This window comes from Psittacula echo (genome assembly GCF_963264785.1).
Source record: "Psittacula echo genome assembly, chromosome: 16".
Taxonomy (NCBI): domain Eukaryota; kingdom Metazoa; phylum Chordata; class Aves; order Psittaciformes; family Psittacidae; genus Psittacula; species Psittacula echo.
The window spans coordinates 2,923,906-2,941,549 of record NC_137752.1 but is presented as its reverse complement, the minus strand read 5'-3'; the positions used below and the strand labels follow the sequence as shown (position 1 = coordinate 2,941,549).

The following is a 17,644-nucleotide window of genomic DNA, read 5'->3' as shown; positions in this document are numbered from 1 at the left end:
TTTTGTCATGAACAAAAAGAGACATTGTCAGGTTTTCTTGTGGGCTTTTGTTGTTGGTTTTGGTTTTTGTTGGGTTTTATTTGTTGGGTTTTTTGGTTCATTATCTGTGAACAAGGTGTATCTCCTGCTCTCCACTGGATTCTGTCTTTAGAGAGAGTGGTGAGGGAATGCTGCTGAACCCTGATGAAGGAGTAGAGAGGTTTTTGGCCTTGCTGAAACTACCAAGTTTTGGTAAACTGTCAAAATTCCAGATGCTAACAGATTGTTGGCTCTTGGGAAGATGATTTGTATGTCTTTTTTTTAGATGGAAACAGCTTTTGATAGATTTTTAAATAGGATTTATTTGATGTAAGAGTGGGGTAGAAACCAAGGAAGTTGATCTGCAATATTAAGGATGATAACCTTGGATGGAGGGGTGGGAACAAAAAGCTGGCTGTGATAATCAGTTATTTGGAATGGGTTAAAGTCTGGATAGTTCATTTGTTTACTCTTCTTTTAAGGATTAAAAAAAATCCCAGCAACAACAAAACGTAGAAAAAACCAAAGCCAACCAAACAACCAAAACCTCAAAACACCCAGTATTTAAAGTTAGTTGGGATTTTTGTGAACTCTTTCATGTCTGCCTATTGGAGAATGTTTTCTAATTGATCAACTAACAAGTAAAATCAAGTGATTTATGACTCTCAAATAAGAGTCAAATAATACAAGACTGTATAGAAGCACCCTGTAGAACATCATAATCTGGGTGGAAAACACCAGTTAAAGATGAGGAGCAGGAATGAAGGGTCCTATTTACTGTGCCAAAAATGTGTGGTCTACCCCAGACTTCATCAACTATTACAGTATATACACATAGGGAAGGAATGGGGGAAAAAGAACCTCAGAACTTCCAGTGAGTACCTTTGAGGTTGTATCTTGGATACTGTAACTGAAAGAATTTTCACACTTAGAATTTGTGCTAGGCTTTGAAATGGTGGTAAAATGAAATAAACTCACAACTCCCATTGCATTCCACTGGGATTGACTGAATCCCATCTTTAGTTTCTTTGAAAGGTCATTTACATTGAAACTACATGAGTATAAACAATGGTAACATTACCTTTTTAAAAATTTGATTCTTACATTGTTTTGTCTCTTAAGTAAATAGTTACACTTAACTGCATGTAAGTGAAGAGAAAGATACTTTTGAGATCTTCTGTTCCAAAGATTGTAAAAGCAGATCATCAGTCTGTGGAAAAACACCTATCAAAACCAATTAATAGACTCAAATCCATAGCTAAGATGTGAAGACAAAACAGCTGATGTAAGTATGACAGTGTAGGTGGACAGTAGAATCACACTTTTGACTTTTTATATTTATAAACTTCCTATGTAACTTAATGTTACTTAAATCATGTGGTTTATCTTTTTGAAGATATTGTACTAAGATAGTGCAAGTAAGTAGAGAAAGATACCAAGATATGAGAAACAGCTCAGAACTGAAATTAGCTTATGCTGTCTGTTCAGTAGTGAAGAGATGGTAGAACAGAACTGGCCGGTTGTGAAGGGCAGGATCAAATTGTCATAAAACATGGCAGACTGGAAAAAAACCCCCACCTCCACTCCCCAGACCAAATCACAAACCCCCAAACATACCTTTGTGTTAAGTGCAAGATTTTCTTCTAAAGTTACTCCTCACTTGCACCTAAAGCAGTGTCTGGTTTTAGCTGATAATTGCCTGTTGATCATTCACTCAGTTTAATTTGAAGAGGGGTTTATCAAACGTATTAAAAAGTTTAAAAGGGTAAATGTTTCTCTATTAAAGCTATAACCTATGTCCACAAATGCATTAAAATTAATATTTACAATAAGCACAGACTAATATGTTGATCTTCTCTCATTTTATCACACATGGAAAAATATTATAGATGTGTTTATTTTGCCTCATTGTGATTAATGTTCTGCTACACTAAAGATAATGTTATGTTTGTCCTGTATATTTGTTGCTTTTACTTGATGGCTTAAATGCCTCCTGTTTGTGATAATCTATCATCAGCTTTTTTATACAGTAGTGTTAAAAATTGTTTTGATTATGGTTTGAGGAAATTTACTTCTAAATTATTCACTAAAATACACTGCAGTGTATTGTATCATAGGTTGTATCACTGATGGAATCATAGATTCCATCAATACTGTGTACTTCAATAGCTCTTAAAGATATTTTCTGCTGGAGAGAATTAGTGTGTTAAAGCAGAAGTATATGGCCTTGTGTGTACCTTGGCAGTATTTGCAAACAAAACTAGATGTAATGAGTATATAGAATTATTTAACTTGCTCGGTATTTTATTCTTTAATGAACTGTAGAGGTAAGAAGTAGCAGAATCTCACAATTTGCCATCTTTCTTGCATGGAGACTGCTAAAAGCATATTTTGTTGCACTTCCAGATACCAAATGTGGTATCCAGTAATGCGGTAATTAGAGCACTTTTCATTTTGATGTATTCATTGATTGTTTTGCTTTACCCTGGGTATGGGCTTAGGTTCTTCACTAAATCATCTTGAAGCAATTCTGTATCTAGACCAAACCCTTAGAATACAGTGGGTATCAATCACATGGACAATTAAAATTGAGTATTGACATGTTTTTAAAAGAGTCATGCATCTCAATTTTGTTTATCTCAAAGTTTTAAAAACCTAATGACCTCATTGCAGCTTGACTATAATTACCATGTTTAAACTTCTCTGCATTTTTTAGTTTAAACAGCCTTTGTGTTTTTTTCTTTTTTTTTTAAAAAACCAGAAGAAAATTAATGAGAAGAGACAAAGAGACATCAAAGAGGTTTTCCCTCTGATTGCAGTGTTAGAAGTTTTGCCTGAAAATAGGTTACATTTCTTCTGTTTTCAGCTGAATCCTCATTAACTTTACATTTTAATGATGTCCAGAGCAAATTATACGATTATGGTAGATGCCTTAAAGGGAAGCTTAAAGGACACCTTTTTAATATTTGTTTCTTTATTGGTGGCAGTATTTGCACCAGTATTATAAACAACATTAGAATGCTAAAAGTAATCCCCAAACTTATCAGAAATATCTTCCATTTTTGCCATATATGTGGTATAAGTATCTTTAATATTTAACACAAATGAAGCATGTTAGGGGGATATCTTCATCTTTGTAGAAGAAAAATGTAAATCGTGTTCTTTGAAAGAGTTTACAAATTACTTCTGCATCTTATAATCAGTTTAATTTATAATGATAAAATAAAATGGAGACAGGTGATGTAACAAAGCCTCTGAATTGTTTTATTTTCTTGCACCTTCAGTGGAGAAGATGAAATGTTAATAAAGTGATAGTCTGTATTTTTACAATTATATAAAACATTATTGGTGGAATTTCAGTTTTTTCCATTTAAGGGAATACTATTAGCAACAGTTCTGTGTTCTGATGTACTCTCCTACTAAAAAATAAGATTATATAATCGTGTTACATTAAATGCAGCAACAGAACTTGCATTTGGTGCACCTTCAACCAGGCTAAACCGAAGCTGACAATAGCTTGAATGGAATTGTTCCTCATATGTTCTAGACTCTTAATTCCTGAGTGACTGGCTGTCTGCTGTAGTGGTACCCAAAGTTTGGTGTTGCTGCTCATCTGCAGGTCTGTGTTCTGTATTTGAGCAGAACTGTACTTGTGTATGGTCATGTGTTGTAAGATGTTCTGGGGAGCTCAGATTTGTAGTCATGACTATCAGAATAACCCTTTTTGTCCTGAGAACTCCATACAACTTTATGATCTGCTCTTCCACTGAAATTTGTGTGGTGTTTCAGTGTCTTGCCACACATACACAGAGCTCTTGCGTAAGTAAAATTTCTCTTTCATTTTGAATTCAAATAAAGAAGTTTTTCCTAATAGTGCCTGGTTGGCTTGTTCATCCTTGATTCAGACTACTGTGTTCGTGGAAGCATTTGATATATCCATCATTAATAAATAATTGAATAATGTAGGAGTCACTAGACAAACAGAAAACTGAACCTTTCCATTTCAGTATGATTTTTACATAGTCTTTTTTATATTAGTACATTTTCTGTGGAAACTGTTCAGAAATCTAAATGGTCACAATTGCCTGGAACTTGTGGCAGACCCAAACTGTGCATCCAGCTTGGGGTGCCTCAGGTAAGTCCTTGTTAGGAAAAGGTTTTAAGTCTTTCTAACTCTTAACTTTTCATTCAAAAACAGCTTTCCAAAGTGGTGGTTTAAGTTCTTAGTTTAGCTTCAGTGTTTTAGCTTTGATGCCTTCTAATGTAACTTTAGTTTGAAGAAAAAAGTTGAGTGCAGTTCCCTGCTTCTTTCTCACCTTTATTTTGTAATTACTGGAGAATTTACAGTAACCTAATCTTTAGTTGAAATGAATAATAAAAATACTGATTCATAAGCTGTAGGTGACAGAAGATGTATTACGCTATTCTTATTTCCTTGGCATGCAGGATTTTGTATAGACTCATACTAGCACTAAAACCCTGAAACGTTTGTCCTGGTAACTTATTCCGCAAGTATTTGCGGTGTGGGTATTTCCAGGCTGTTCTGTGTTAATGATAGTGGAAGGTTGCAACATTCCAATCATTCATACTGCTGTCCTCCCTTTCTCATATGGGTTTCTTTGCTCAGTGTTTTTGCCTTGTTCCTTTTGCTTTGTTGTGGTCAATTCAGTCAGTATAATAGCAAAGGCATTGCCTTTTTTTTTTCCTTTAAGAAAGAGTTATGTTGGAGATATACTATAACAGAGATAAGAGCTATTTATGTCCCAAGCTATTGATTTTTAATTAACGTTGCCTGGACTCATACATGTTGGCAGAATTGCTAACAGCTTGTGGCATTTTTTTAATTCACATCTTCTTTTTTGGTATTTTGACAGTGTCATTCATATCTCATGAAAAAAGTACCTTGTCAGGTTAAATGTGTTAAAACACCGAGGAAGAAAAAAAAAAAAGGGAAAAAAGGAGAGAATGGAACATAGGGCTGCCTAGAAACCTTGATCCATTGCCAAAGTATTTAAACAATTTAGTGTTTTGGTTTTCTAGCTCCAAGCTGCTTCTCAAATCCCTTGCTAATTAATCCAGTTAATTCTTTGTAGGCTAACTGTATGCAGGGCTTTTTCTTGTGCTTCTATCACTGAGAACCCTGTTTTGTTTGAAGCAAACCTAAGCTCTGTTATAAAGGTTGTAGTAATAAAGTGAGTACTTGCAGATGTAAATACAGTGTTTTGAGCCTTTTTAAAAGGAGTTGTGTTTGTGTGTGTAACTTCTAATTTAATCTTTCAGGTTTAAAAATTCAGCATATATGCTTGTGTAAAATGAGGGAGAGAACTTTGGCATTAAAGAAAAGGTTATGGAACAATTTTGGCATGAAGTATTAGTGTTGTGATACTATAATTGTTGAAAAATAAGCATTATCACTAAGTAAATTATTTAAATGCTGTTTACTTCTGTACTACAAAATAGACTGTTTGATATAGGGCAAATGTGAGAGTTGAACAGGAAGGACAGTTTTTAGAAAAGACCTGTTGATACTTTGAATTCTTTTAATGAGAGTACAACAGGGGTTTGAATTCAGAACTGCGAAAAGCAGCGAAGAAGCAGAAAGGTTAGAGGCCCAATTAGACCTGGTATGAGATAATGAGAAATGAGTGTATGCTCCTCAAGGTGTGCTCCTTTGATGCAAGACTCCTCAGCTCTGGAGCTTACTTCAGTTTTTAGGATTTGTTGAAAACTGCTTCGCTCGTAATTCTTATCGGTGCTTGGCATAGGATTGTGTGCAATGGTATGAGTGTAGCTCTAGCTTTCAGTGATGTTTCTACCAAGTACTGTGGGAAGATCTCAGAACTAGACTAGTCCACTGTCCCAGAAGCATCTTGATATGTGCTGTCACACGTCTTGGAGATTTCAAATATCTTGAAGTGTTCCTAGTGCATTTCTGTTTTTGCGGTTTAAAATCCTTTTGATACCACTGCCTTTTCTACAGTAACAAAAGATTGTTAATTTTTTTTGGTGAAATGATATATTTCTTGTCTAGTTGCACTGAGTATGAGCAAGCTCCTCTTTATATAAAACAAATTATTCTTCAAGCTGATAACACTTCTTTAAATGTGCTAAACTTAGTTTAGACCTTCTTTCTTATTATAGCATCACACATGGCATAAAGTGAGTGTTGTTAATAGCATCTGAAAGCATTGCAGATATGAAGCAGGTCAGTACTGCAAGTGTAGATGTACCCACCATTCTCTTGCAGTGCTTGATACTGTCCAGTTAATGAACTTTACTCCAGAAGGCAGAAGTCATTCTGAGTAGCTGAACACTCAGTGATTTTCTTTCTTTCATCTCATGGTCATTAGCTGCATGAGGTGTGTTTTGCTGCGTTAAGACTTCCTTCCCCTCACCCCCATGAAGGTTTTGAATTCTGTTCAAGAGGTTCAGCTTTCGTCATCAACATACCTGACTCCACAGAAACTTTGTTTTGCAGGAGAGTATACTGAATGCTTTTCCTGTTTTTACAAGCTTTCATCAAATGCAGCACCTCAGTGATGCTGCAGCCATAGCTGAGGCTCAGTGTGACCAATTTTAATGTCTATTTTTCAACTTGCTTTCAACATACTGACCCTTACAAATTTTATTTCCTATTTTGATGGAATGGACGGTATTAATATGACTGATAAGTTGACATGGGCATGGTAAACAGCTGAAGCTGAAACAAGAAGGTAAAACTGAGTACTGAAGTGTACAAGGCTAAATTCTGAAGTGTATCAACAAAATAATCATTGCTGTTTTCTATATTGATCTCGAACACCTTAAATCTTAGTAGTGAGTTTCAGGTAGGATTATTTAATACCAAAGATTTCTGTAGTTGTAAATGCGTTAAGCCTGAAACTTGTTGTAGAAACCGTAACAGTAGTATTACTCTTTATAATAATGTCTCTCAGAAAATGATAGCTATGTTTGGTAGTCTTTTGTTGATCATGAAACCTATATGAATCAGACTCATTGTATGATAGATATGTTTTACTATACATTCCAAAAAACACTTATGTTAACATTTCCACTAAAGAAAACAACAGAATTAAGAATGGGATTTTCAGTTTCCTGTGTCATAGATTTTGATAGAATCTGGCTTTTTTTCTGTTTCAATGCTATTTGAATAACTAAAGCATTCAGCAATAGACAGGGATGCAAAATAGGAATTTTGAAGCCATCAAACCCAAAAATGCTTCTGAAGAGCTTGTTTGCTATAGAATCTCATATAGCTGTGTGGGGAGATTCCCGTAGGAGGTGGTGTTTGTGCAGATCAATAACGCAAAGAGCAACGTCACTGGGAGCTGGTGGTACTCTACTGAAGTAACACCTGGGAACTTTGAAACTGAAAACAATTTGAGACTATCAATATTGGAAGTATGAAAGTAAGGTCAATGTTTTAAACATTACAGAGTTACATAGCTTGAGGCTTAGAAATCAGTATTCACTGTTGTATGTTTAACAAAGAAGGTAATCTCTGTGTAGTTCAGGCAATTATACAACTGCTGAAGACTGAAGAGTAGGGTTGTGGGGTTTTTCTTTTTTCGTACAACACTTCAAGAACTTATGGTTGGCTTAGAACACTTTTGTTCCAAGTGCTGTTTGAGTCAGTTCAGATTAAACCTGAAATGTGACGGTCCATATAACAGTGACTGTATTTCTGCAGTACTTGTATGTATGTGCCTAATAATATGTCTGTCTGAATTTATTATGATTGGCGAATTCTGGAAAGAGATAAAAAAAAAGTTAGATGATTGCAGAGTGTTCTGTAGTACATGGGAAACGGGTTATTAGCAAATTAAAATGGCATTAATAGCATTAAAATGAAAAACAAAAGTGGGGAAAATAAAGCTGCTTGGAAAATGTTTCTAAAACTGAAAGTGTTTTCTAGCAATGAAAACCTGGCGCTATGTTGGAAAATATGATTTGTTTTCATTAGGTTTCATAATGTAGTTGAGTGATTGCCACAGCCACGTTGTGGTTTTAAATGAGCTCCTTGTAATATAGTATTTCTAAAAAGCAATATGACATTGAAATGTTATTCCTGGCTTTCTTCAAAACAACAAACAGCATTAAAAATGATTGGATTGACACAGGAAAGTAGAAAACGTGACAATGTGTAAAAAAATTATCTTAAAATTAATTGAAGAAGGATTTTTTTTGAATGAAGGTGCTTATTCATATCCTAGTATTAGGTATGGGTTAGGTTGGCAATAAACTCTAATTTTATCAAATATGAATCTTTTATTTTTGCTGTAAAAAGTGAGCTTAGAGAAATTGTTTTGGGCTACATACAAGTGAGCCTTCAGCAGAAGCAGTAATCTTGGGAAAGCAGATAGGCATACATAAGCAATTTGAAATACATGTCTTGTAAATATTAAAGGGGGTGACTGTTTCTTGTAAAAATGTCAAAACTCTGGTTGCTTTGGTCTTATCTTGAGTAACTTGAGAAATTTGCATTCTGGAAATAGAAGTGAAATTGGCAGATTTACACAGTCACCGCTTGTGCCTGGTATTGTTAAGCTCTGGGTGATGCACTAACTCTGGAGTAATTTTTGCTGCATACTCGCTACATGTGATGAAGGTCTGTTTTATTTTTCCACCTTTGTTGCTTCTGAGACTTGAGCAATCTTATCTTGTAAATCCTACCCTGTGTGGCATTGGCATTTCCAGATTGTCACATTTAGATCGTAGCAATGAAATATTAGTTGACTGTTTCTTTCATATTTGCGGGCCAAGAAGGGCTTGCCAGCTGCTGTTGAAGTGAAGAGGCTGTCACCAGGCAACTCTGCTGTCTCAAATATAAATACAAAGAGGCAGGAAAGAAACAAATTCAGTATTCATGGCCTGAGCACTTGAAAATGTATCTCTATTAAATTTATAGAGTGGTGAAAAGGTTATGAGAAAAAAAATTATACTGATCAAACACATATACATTTAAAAAAAAAAATATTAAACCCCAAAAAGCTTCCTTAAAGTGGCTGTTTCTGTTCAGTTTCTACATTTAAACTCTTTTGTACAGTTATTACAGGCAGCCTGTAAAACGTTTCAAGACACTTTGTATTTAATTCTGTAAACCAGGCTTTGTGGATTTCTTGCACACTGAAGTGGGATGTTACCTCATTGTACTTTTTGTAAGTTTTAACTGCTATGTAATTTGCTGACTAAAATTACAGAGGAGGGGGAAGAATTAATACCATTAGCCAGTCAAAATTTGCTCCTTGCAGGGCTCCTGGAGTTTGACTTAGATTTCAAGTAATACTAAATTTCTGGGTTTTTTGAAGAGCAGATGGTTATGAAGAGAAATATCCCTGAAGGTGCGTAGTAAAGCAAACTCAAAAGATTCATCAGCCGTGCTTTAATGTGGACTTGAGGTATCACCAAAGTAATTAATTGTTGCATAGACAAGATCTGACGACCTCAAACGAAGGTGGGAGAACCATGTAACAAACAAGACTTGAAATAAGTGCTTTTTTGTCTTCTGTTTATGATCTCTGTTATTTTAGCCTTGGCTCTGTCCTATGCACCCCCTTTTTATACTTCTAGCTTTAGTTATGTCAGTATCATCAGTTTAAAAAGTCATCCGGACTGAAAGTTTTCTACTCCTGTTTGTAAAGAAATAATAGTGAGTTTTCTGATCACTGAAGACACCTTATTCTTTCTACTGTCTCCTTATTCTTGCAGTTTATAATGTTACTGGAAGAGAAGTTAATCTGTAGTGTTATACAGCTGACTTTTAAAAACTGATTTCTTGGTGTGGATGAAACAAAAGGACTTAAGGAATTAACATAGAGGCAATTCCCCAGCCATATTCCATATATTGAGCACCTTGTGCTTGCAGCACAACCATTTCACAACTTCCATTAAAGGAATTGGTAAAGTTTTGGTCAAACCTGGCACCATTCCATGTGAGAATCTAAATAATAGCAGTTCAGGATGGAACATGTGACCTTATAAAAAGGTCCTAAGTAGTCTGATGCATAACATTTCCAATATCCTTTTACTTACTGTTTATCAGATCTTGACTCTGACACGTGCATTTTGTTCAATCCATTGCTACTTCATCTGCTCCTATAACAACTTAATGCTGTGGGAGGGGGAGCTGATCTTGTTCCTTGGGAGAGAGATGACTGACTTCATACTGCCGAAGAGATTTAAAATAAAATATAAACTGAACTAACTCTTCTGTTTCTTGTGGTTATATCTGTACTAACATTTAGATCAGAGCTGACTTCAGTGATTGGGTTTTTGTGTTTTTAGATGTCTGTCATCTGTTTATTTTATGGAACTTTAGCTCTTCAAATGGTATTGAAACCGAAACCAGATTATTTCAAAGTTGGAACTGTACCAGAGGAAACCGGAAATACCATTTTTAACTCTACTGCTTTTGTGTAGTGGAGTGCCTGTGTGATGCTAAATGCCTTTTAAGCAGCAAGCTGGATGGTTCAACAACTTGACATGACACCAAATAACTGATGAGTAGTTGCTAAGAGGAAACTAAAGTAACCTCTTCTTTCTGTAAAAGGCAATGACTGTTTTTCCTGTTGTCTTATCCAAGAAGTGAGTGTTGCTTCTATTTTGTATTTACTGTACTTCAGTTTTTTAGCAGGATTGTAAAGTGAGTTTAACCAAGACTCCTTTAGATGAAAGGTTGGTTTGGATGTTAGAAGCAAGCTCATACTTAAGGTTTACTCTGCTGGAGTTATAGTATCTGGTCATAAATCTGCTGATGGACTAAAGCATGCACCAGGCAACTGCTGTGAGGAGGTCAGTTGGAAACCCAGCCCGTAAGGGCGACTTTGACTTTTGCCCATTCTTGTATTGTGAGGGGTATTGTATTATCTCTGCATATCTCTTTATTCCAGACAACTGTATATAGCCTTAAGCAAAAAGATAAGTAAGATATATAGCTTAATCTGCTTATTTTGGAAGGATTTTTAAAACATATATGTATATTGCTGCAAGCTGTCTAGGATAAAGTTTTGCTCCTCACCGGCCCTCTAGCTCTTGATGTGTTAATAATACAAAAACAATTATGAAAATCATAGTGACTTGCTTAATCTCTTCTGGTTTTCTCCCTTCCTTCCTGTTTTCTATGATGTATATTTTATGTTGCCTTTGCTCTCAGTCTTCCCTGCTTTTGGATCACTTTACTGAACTCTGAACAGCATTTCGTGTGAGTCGCAAACCTTAGATTCTGTTTCTAGATTAAACTCTTATGAAAAGCATTTTCATGTTACCAGTGAGGCTTTTGCCACTTGCAGGGCAGACTTCCAAATGCTCTGCTGAGAGAGAGAAGCAAACTTGCAGGTCTGGTTTTTATTGTCAGTGGGCTCATTTGAACAGCAGCTGATGTGTAATAGTACTTGCAGATTCACTCAACCGATTCTGCATCATTCACAAAAACTTTGGTAACTGAGAACTTTGAGTCAGTGTCCACTTAGCTGTGCCTAACTTGTCCAAATGATGTGGACTGTATTCTAGAAATGTAATATTTGGAATGTGAACTGCTAGGTGAATAGTTTCATTGCATACTATTCACATGTGGGCTGTGGTTTTGAATATTGAACTGCTATGAATGCTGACTGAATGTATTGATATTTTGGGGTAACTTCAGTTACATGCATTGTGGTGCTGGCAGGGGCTTTTTGTGTATGACTTTTTAGTGGGTTTTTTTTAATACAGTTTGTAAGATACAGAAGTTTCTGTTGTATCTTGGTTGTTTTCTGACTTGTACACTTTTAGAAAGCTCAGTACTTTAAGAAGAAAACTTCAAGTCTTAAAGCTTCCCATCCAGAGAAATGAAAACGTTATTCCATACGTATTTTGTGCCAGAACTTGTTCTGAGGTTTCTTGTCTGTCTTCTTGTGTGTGTAGGTTTTTTCTCTCCCACATTTTCCATTTTCTCCGCTCCCCACCCCCCTCATCCTTTTTCCCTCCTCCCACTCCTGCCCCATTCCTTGATGTTCTCTGCATGCCAAATCTGCAGCAGTTTAGGGCCAGCAAAAGTGTTCGGCTGTACTGAATACAGGACACTAAGGACTTTGCAGAGGTTTGGAAAGAAGTTTACATTACTTTTTAGATGTGCTGCAGAAGTTGCTCTGAATGGAATTCCATTTCATTTAGATGGATTGCAGCTATAAAGGCTTAAAAGAAATGAATAAGGTAAATCATTTAGTTAAACAGGAAAAATTAAGTAATTTTCACTGTATTTTTCAACTTGGGATTAGTGTATCTGAATAATTTGTAGCCAGTATGGATTAAATGGCTGGCTTTTATCAGAAGAAACAGGTTGGTACCTATTGGTTTGTGGGGTTTACTCTGGGAAGGATTTTCTGATAATTTTTGGAAGAACTTCCCTGGTTTTATAATTCCATAGACTTCAAATACAGACCAGTGTGAGTTGCTCTGTTTTTTTGAAGTAATTAAGCATGCCTCTTTTAAAAGCAAAACTCTTCAATTTATGATGTAAGAAAAGTTGAGAGTAAAAGAGCAGCATAGTTACACTAATATGCCATTGTAGCATGTTCCCATCCTGTCATCTGGAAAATTAAATCAGGTTACAGCATGGATTAACATCTAGACTTGTGAGGAGGGGAAGGTAGTGTCTTAAATGCCATGAAATTGAACAATGGGATTATACAGTTCACAGTTAAATTCAATATTCTTCTGTATTTGGCTTTTTGTTGAACAAGGTTCTGTAGGGAGAGGCAGTAATAGCTTTCAGTACTTGAAAACATTCACATCTTCAGTAAAATACTAACAATAATAGCTTGAGTATGGTTGAGTAATCAATACAGTGTTCTACATAATGTGCATAGATGTGAGGTAGAATCTCTGCTACTAGAGGGAAGAACTGAATGTGTTAGCAGTGGAAAATGTATTCACCCAGTGTGGAATCAGTGGTTTGTTTTATCCAATTTTTGATAGTCTGTAAATGCATGGCAAGGAAACAAAATGCTGCTGTGCCAATACCCAAGAGTTTTACTCTTGTATCACTGAGAAGCAGCATTATCTTCTCTTATCTCTCTTCAGAATAAAAGATATGATCAGTTACAAAGATTTCACATATTGTTCATAGAATAAGAGGTTCAGTAGTTTCCCTCAAAACCACCTCTTAAAATAGTTGCAAAGGAAACTGCTTCAAAACAACCATGCGGTTGTTTTTTCTTTTTATATGTGCTTTTCCTCACTTGCCCTCCCTAGAACAGGCTGTTGGTTGTGAGCAAATAAGGGCTAGTGCATCTCCAGGCCTTTGGCCAAGCTAGACCATGTGGGCAGCAGCTGCATTGTATGGAGCTGTATCCACTGGGAAGGAGGCCTGTGATGAAGTGCCAGGTTGGTAAGTGAACCCACTCTGACTTCAGGGAAGTCACTCATGAATCTTAGGAAATTTATGTGACATGCCATTGGTTTGAAAGCTTTTCAAACCTGAGTGTAAGCATTAGGAATAAAATTGGCTCTTTTCTTAGTACCAGCAGTTTCATTTTAATTTGTGCTGTATATGTACTGGACTTGTGCCTGTGCAAGATGGGGAGATTGCAGATAAGATGGTGTGGTTTAGCTTTGTTTTGGAAAGCTGTTGTTTGCATACTTTCTGCTTTACACTTGTAACTTACAATTACTGGTGCTATCGACATTAATACATGGTTATTTTCTGGAGAAGTTTGTTGGTGCTTGCTTTAGGCAGAAACTGTGCATATCTTGTCATCTTTGGGAGCTGAAACTACAGAATCAGACGTAATGAAAGATAAACAGGAGATACTAAGTTACGATCAACATACAAGTTCAACCTGTAGCACAATCTGAGTTCGTGTTTTGGGGTTGGGAAAAGTTTAGTTTGAGAAGCAGCTACATAATTCATGGTTTCATCTTTGTTGTTAACTTTCACTTTGTCGGTTTGCAATGTCACCTTTCACTGACTTCAGCTGAGCTTTTAATGCTTTATGACTTTATAGGTGACTGGTGCACTGGAAATCTTCAAGCTCTGTTCTTCACTGTAACAATCCAAGAGGTTGGGTAGGATTTTGGTCTTGCCCTTTCCCTTGCTTATGTCAGCACATAGATTCCACTCTCCTGAACTTGAAAAAAATATTTTACATGTTTACTTTGCCTATGGAATATCAGAGTAGGAAAATATTTGAAGACAATTTCCTTAGAAAGCTGTTAAGTACGTAGAATGACAGCATTCACTGTGTTTTGAGACAGTAAGAAACTGCAAAGGGTTTCTTACCGTCTGTAGGAACAGTGGAGCTACAGCTAACTGTTTTGCAGGCAATGTGCAAAACTAATTACTGTTAGTAAAAGTGTTTGAAGTTTTCAAGCTACTTTAGTTTTATAGAGTTGACAGTCAGTTATGTTCATGCCTTTACCGAGTATTTCGTATGAGTGCTGGAGCATATTTTCCTGATAGTAGTGATGCTGCTTAAAGCTGAATTCTGAGTGCTTGGCAGAGCTCCCCTCCTATATTTCCTCTGTTTCTGTGATTCTTGGTTTAGTGAGGGTGCTCCAGCTTCCTGGAACTTCATGTAGTGGCCACAGAGAATTTAAATATAATTGTGAATATATGTAGGTAAGCATAGTTGAAAACACCTTTCAAATGAACATTAGGTTAACAGTGAAGAATGGGTACAGTGATGAAGCTATAATGAGATGTGATGCAGTTTCTTTTTCCGTTGTGTAGTGTTTTCCAAATAAAGATACCGAAAGTTTAGTAAATATTCCCAGACCATTTAAAAGCTGAAGTGATGGAGCTGATGCAATGTTAAATATAAAGTACTTGTAAAATCATGAGGAAGTGCGAACAGGTGGCTGCTAGGCACGATTTAAAGGTGGTTTTCTTAACTGTAGGGTTCCAGGTTATATGGATTAGCCATTCTGATGCTGTTACGAGATGTGTCATCAAAAGCAGACTGTATACAAACTGTATATCCAAACTGTATATTAAAGGCAACTTGGCTTCTGAATGTATCGTAACACTGAGAGCCATTTTTTGGATGAAAATATAATTGTAGGCTGTGTGCTTTCAGAACACATTCATCTGGAACCTATAGAAACTGACTCAAGTGGGGACTCTAATCACAGTTACATCTTTTCCTAAATTACACTATGGCACTATTTAATCTGCTGGGTGAAATAGTGCTGTCTGTGTGAGGATATCAATTCACCAAAGCCCAGATTCAGGTGTTATCAGTTGCTTGGTCTTGAAAGCAACCATAACTGCTTCAGTTGCTTGAAGTCTGCAGAGCACAGCAAGCATCCAGCAGATTTCCTCCTGTCTTCTTACTGAGCCTTGCAGTGTGTATGTTTTGTTGTTTAATTTTAGGGAGGTGGAAATAATTTATCCTTTATGATGGAGATCAATAGACAAGCAAAAGTGGAATGGTACTAGTTAAGAGATATAGAAAATACTATGTAATAGCAAAGTAAAATTCTGTGCTGATTTAATTTAATTTAATTTAATTAATTTAATTTAAATTAATTTTAATTTAATCTAATTTAATCCTCATTTCCTTAAAAAATGGTAAATGATAAAGCTCTGTGTATTTCAGTATGTGTATGTGTATTTATATTAACTTTGAGAGTAGATGGTCAATAGAAGGCTTAGAGATGGGGAAACATCAGTGTTGTGTGCCAGGCATGGTCACAGGTTTCTAAAGTAATACGTACTTGGATTTATAAACTTCTTTCATTGATTGGTCTTTTTATATGAAATCCTGAAAGCTCAGCCTCAAATAATTAATTCTAAAAATACTTAAGAACATACATCATGATAGATGTTGAATACTTTCATCTTACCACTGATACTGTGCCTGCTTTGGTGAAACACGAAACGCTATCATCCAGTTAGTTGTTAATTCCACTGTTCAAACTGGTTTGCATGTTTGGACACTGCTTAGCACACTTACCTGCATAGAGATTTAAGAATTTTCAAACAAAGGCTTTAAAAGGTGTTCCTTGCTTTCTATTACTACTTTGTTGCATTAAAGTACAGGGTTTGCTCATACACGCATGTAAAATTTGATATATTATGTATGTCTTTGTGTGTAATGACGAAATGTTAAAACTAAGCATCTGATTGTCTGAGAAAAGTTCAAAAACTTACAAATGTATAGTTTTACTGTATTTCTCATGTCAGAAGAACAGACCTTAATAAAAAGTGTGCATCTGATAGCAATGGAATTGCTCATCAACTAATTGATCACTAAAACAAGCTTTGCTGACGAGAAATGTAAGGTGGAACTAGTCTGAAATAACAGTGTAAGGTGTGTGACTCTTTTTTCCCTTCGAGCCTTAGCTACAACAAAGTACAGCAATAATTGAGCAGCAGAGGTGGCCTACGCAACGTCACTCCCTAAGTAATGATCAGAATTTGTGAAAACAGTGTATCCAGTGAGCCAAGCATGGGACAACCGGACCTGTCTGAGCACACAAAGAGTAGAAACTGTTCAGGACACCAGCTGGTTTTTTCATGCATTGCACTTCATTCTGAACTCTTGTGTGATTGTTGTGTGGTTTGGGTTTTGTAATTAAAAAAATCATTTGTGGAATGGAGTCTGGCCTTCTCAGCTGTATTCCTTTGAAAAATGCATGGCTTTGAAGAGTTCTGCTTTAAATCGGTTGTTGTATAAATAATTTCGATGATGATATTCTGTTGTTTTATGAACATCTCTAATTAAATTTAAGGTAACTTCTCAGGGAATACTACCATGTTATTTATTCTGACAGCCAAAGGAGTAAGGACGTTGCATCAGTCTTGAATGCTTGTTAATCTGAAGCATTTAACATTTGTTTGCCTGATGACAGAGGCATCCAGGGCTCTGTTAATTACCTCTTTTTATTTTAGGATAAGTACTTTTGTTTTCAGGGGAACATATCCTAACATTTCTATAAAGTAATTCTGAGAGATTTGTAATCTGGTGTCACTGGAAACTACCGAGGTTAACCAACACAGTGTTTGTAGCTGGCAATAGTACTTATCCAGTTAAACCCAAAATCTCAGTGCATTTGGTAACCGTTTTCTGGTGACAAGCCTCACTGGCAAATTGCAGCCAGAAAGATATTGCACAAGGCAACAGCCTAAAGTTCAGTGTAGCACCAGGACATCTCTTATAAAATAATATATCTATAATGATATATTTATATGTCTGTGTGTACATGCAAACATACACACATATATTTGTGGTTTCGTGTGTTCTGTGTGTATGCTTTATGTGCAGTTTTTGTCTTTCTGGAGGAGGGTAAAGGGAGAGCCTTGAAAAGTCCTTCCCTGCTCTTATCAACACAGCAGCCTCAGCTGCCCTCCTTGGATCCCCTGCCAGGGTTGCTATCATCTTCTGATCAAATATTAATGTGTGATTCTCTGCTTGCTCACTAATCCAAAGCCAATTAATATTATCTGTCAATTATTTACAGATCCTGAGGTGCGGAGGCAATTCCCAGAGGGCTACAGTGACCAGGTTTGGAATGCGTAATTAATTTTTTACATGACAAAATTTATTTCAGGGTTGTTCAACATATTATTGCTGCTCTTTTTACTGAAAGAGATAAATGCATTCTTAGAAAGAAAAAGAGCTGTAATTAGGAGCAGAAGGATAAAAAA

General features: G+C 36.1%; 1 protein-coding gene across 7 annotated transcripts in view; it reads left to right on the top strand.

The window, feature by feature from the left end:
• DENND1A (DENN domain containing 1A) overlaps positions 1–17,644 on the top strand; it is a 190,603-nt gene that overhangs the window by 15,278 nt on the left and 157,681 nt on the right. For 6 of the 7 annotated variants that reach the window (XM_080630893.1, XM_080630892.1, XM_080630890.1 and 3 more), the window contains exon 3: positions 17,458–17,501. In XM_080630893.1, the coding sequence (XP_080487019.1) occupies positions 17,458–17,501 (44 nt within the window). Of the gene's footprint in view, positions 1–17,457; positions 17,502–17,644 lie in introns of those variants that run through there. The other variant, XM_080630894.1, reaches the window with a different exon arrangement.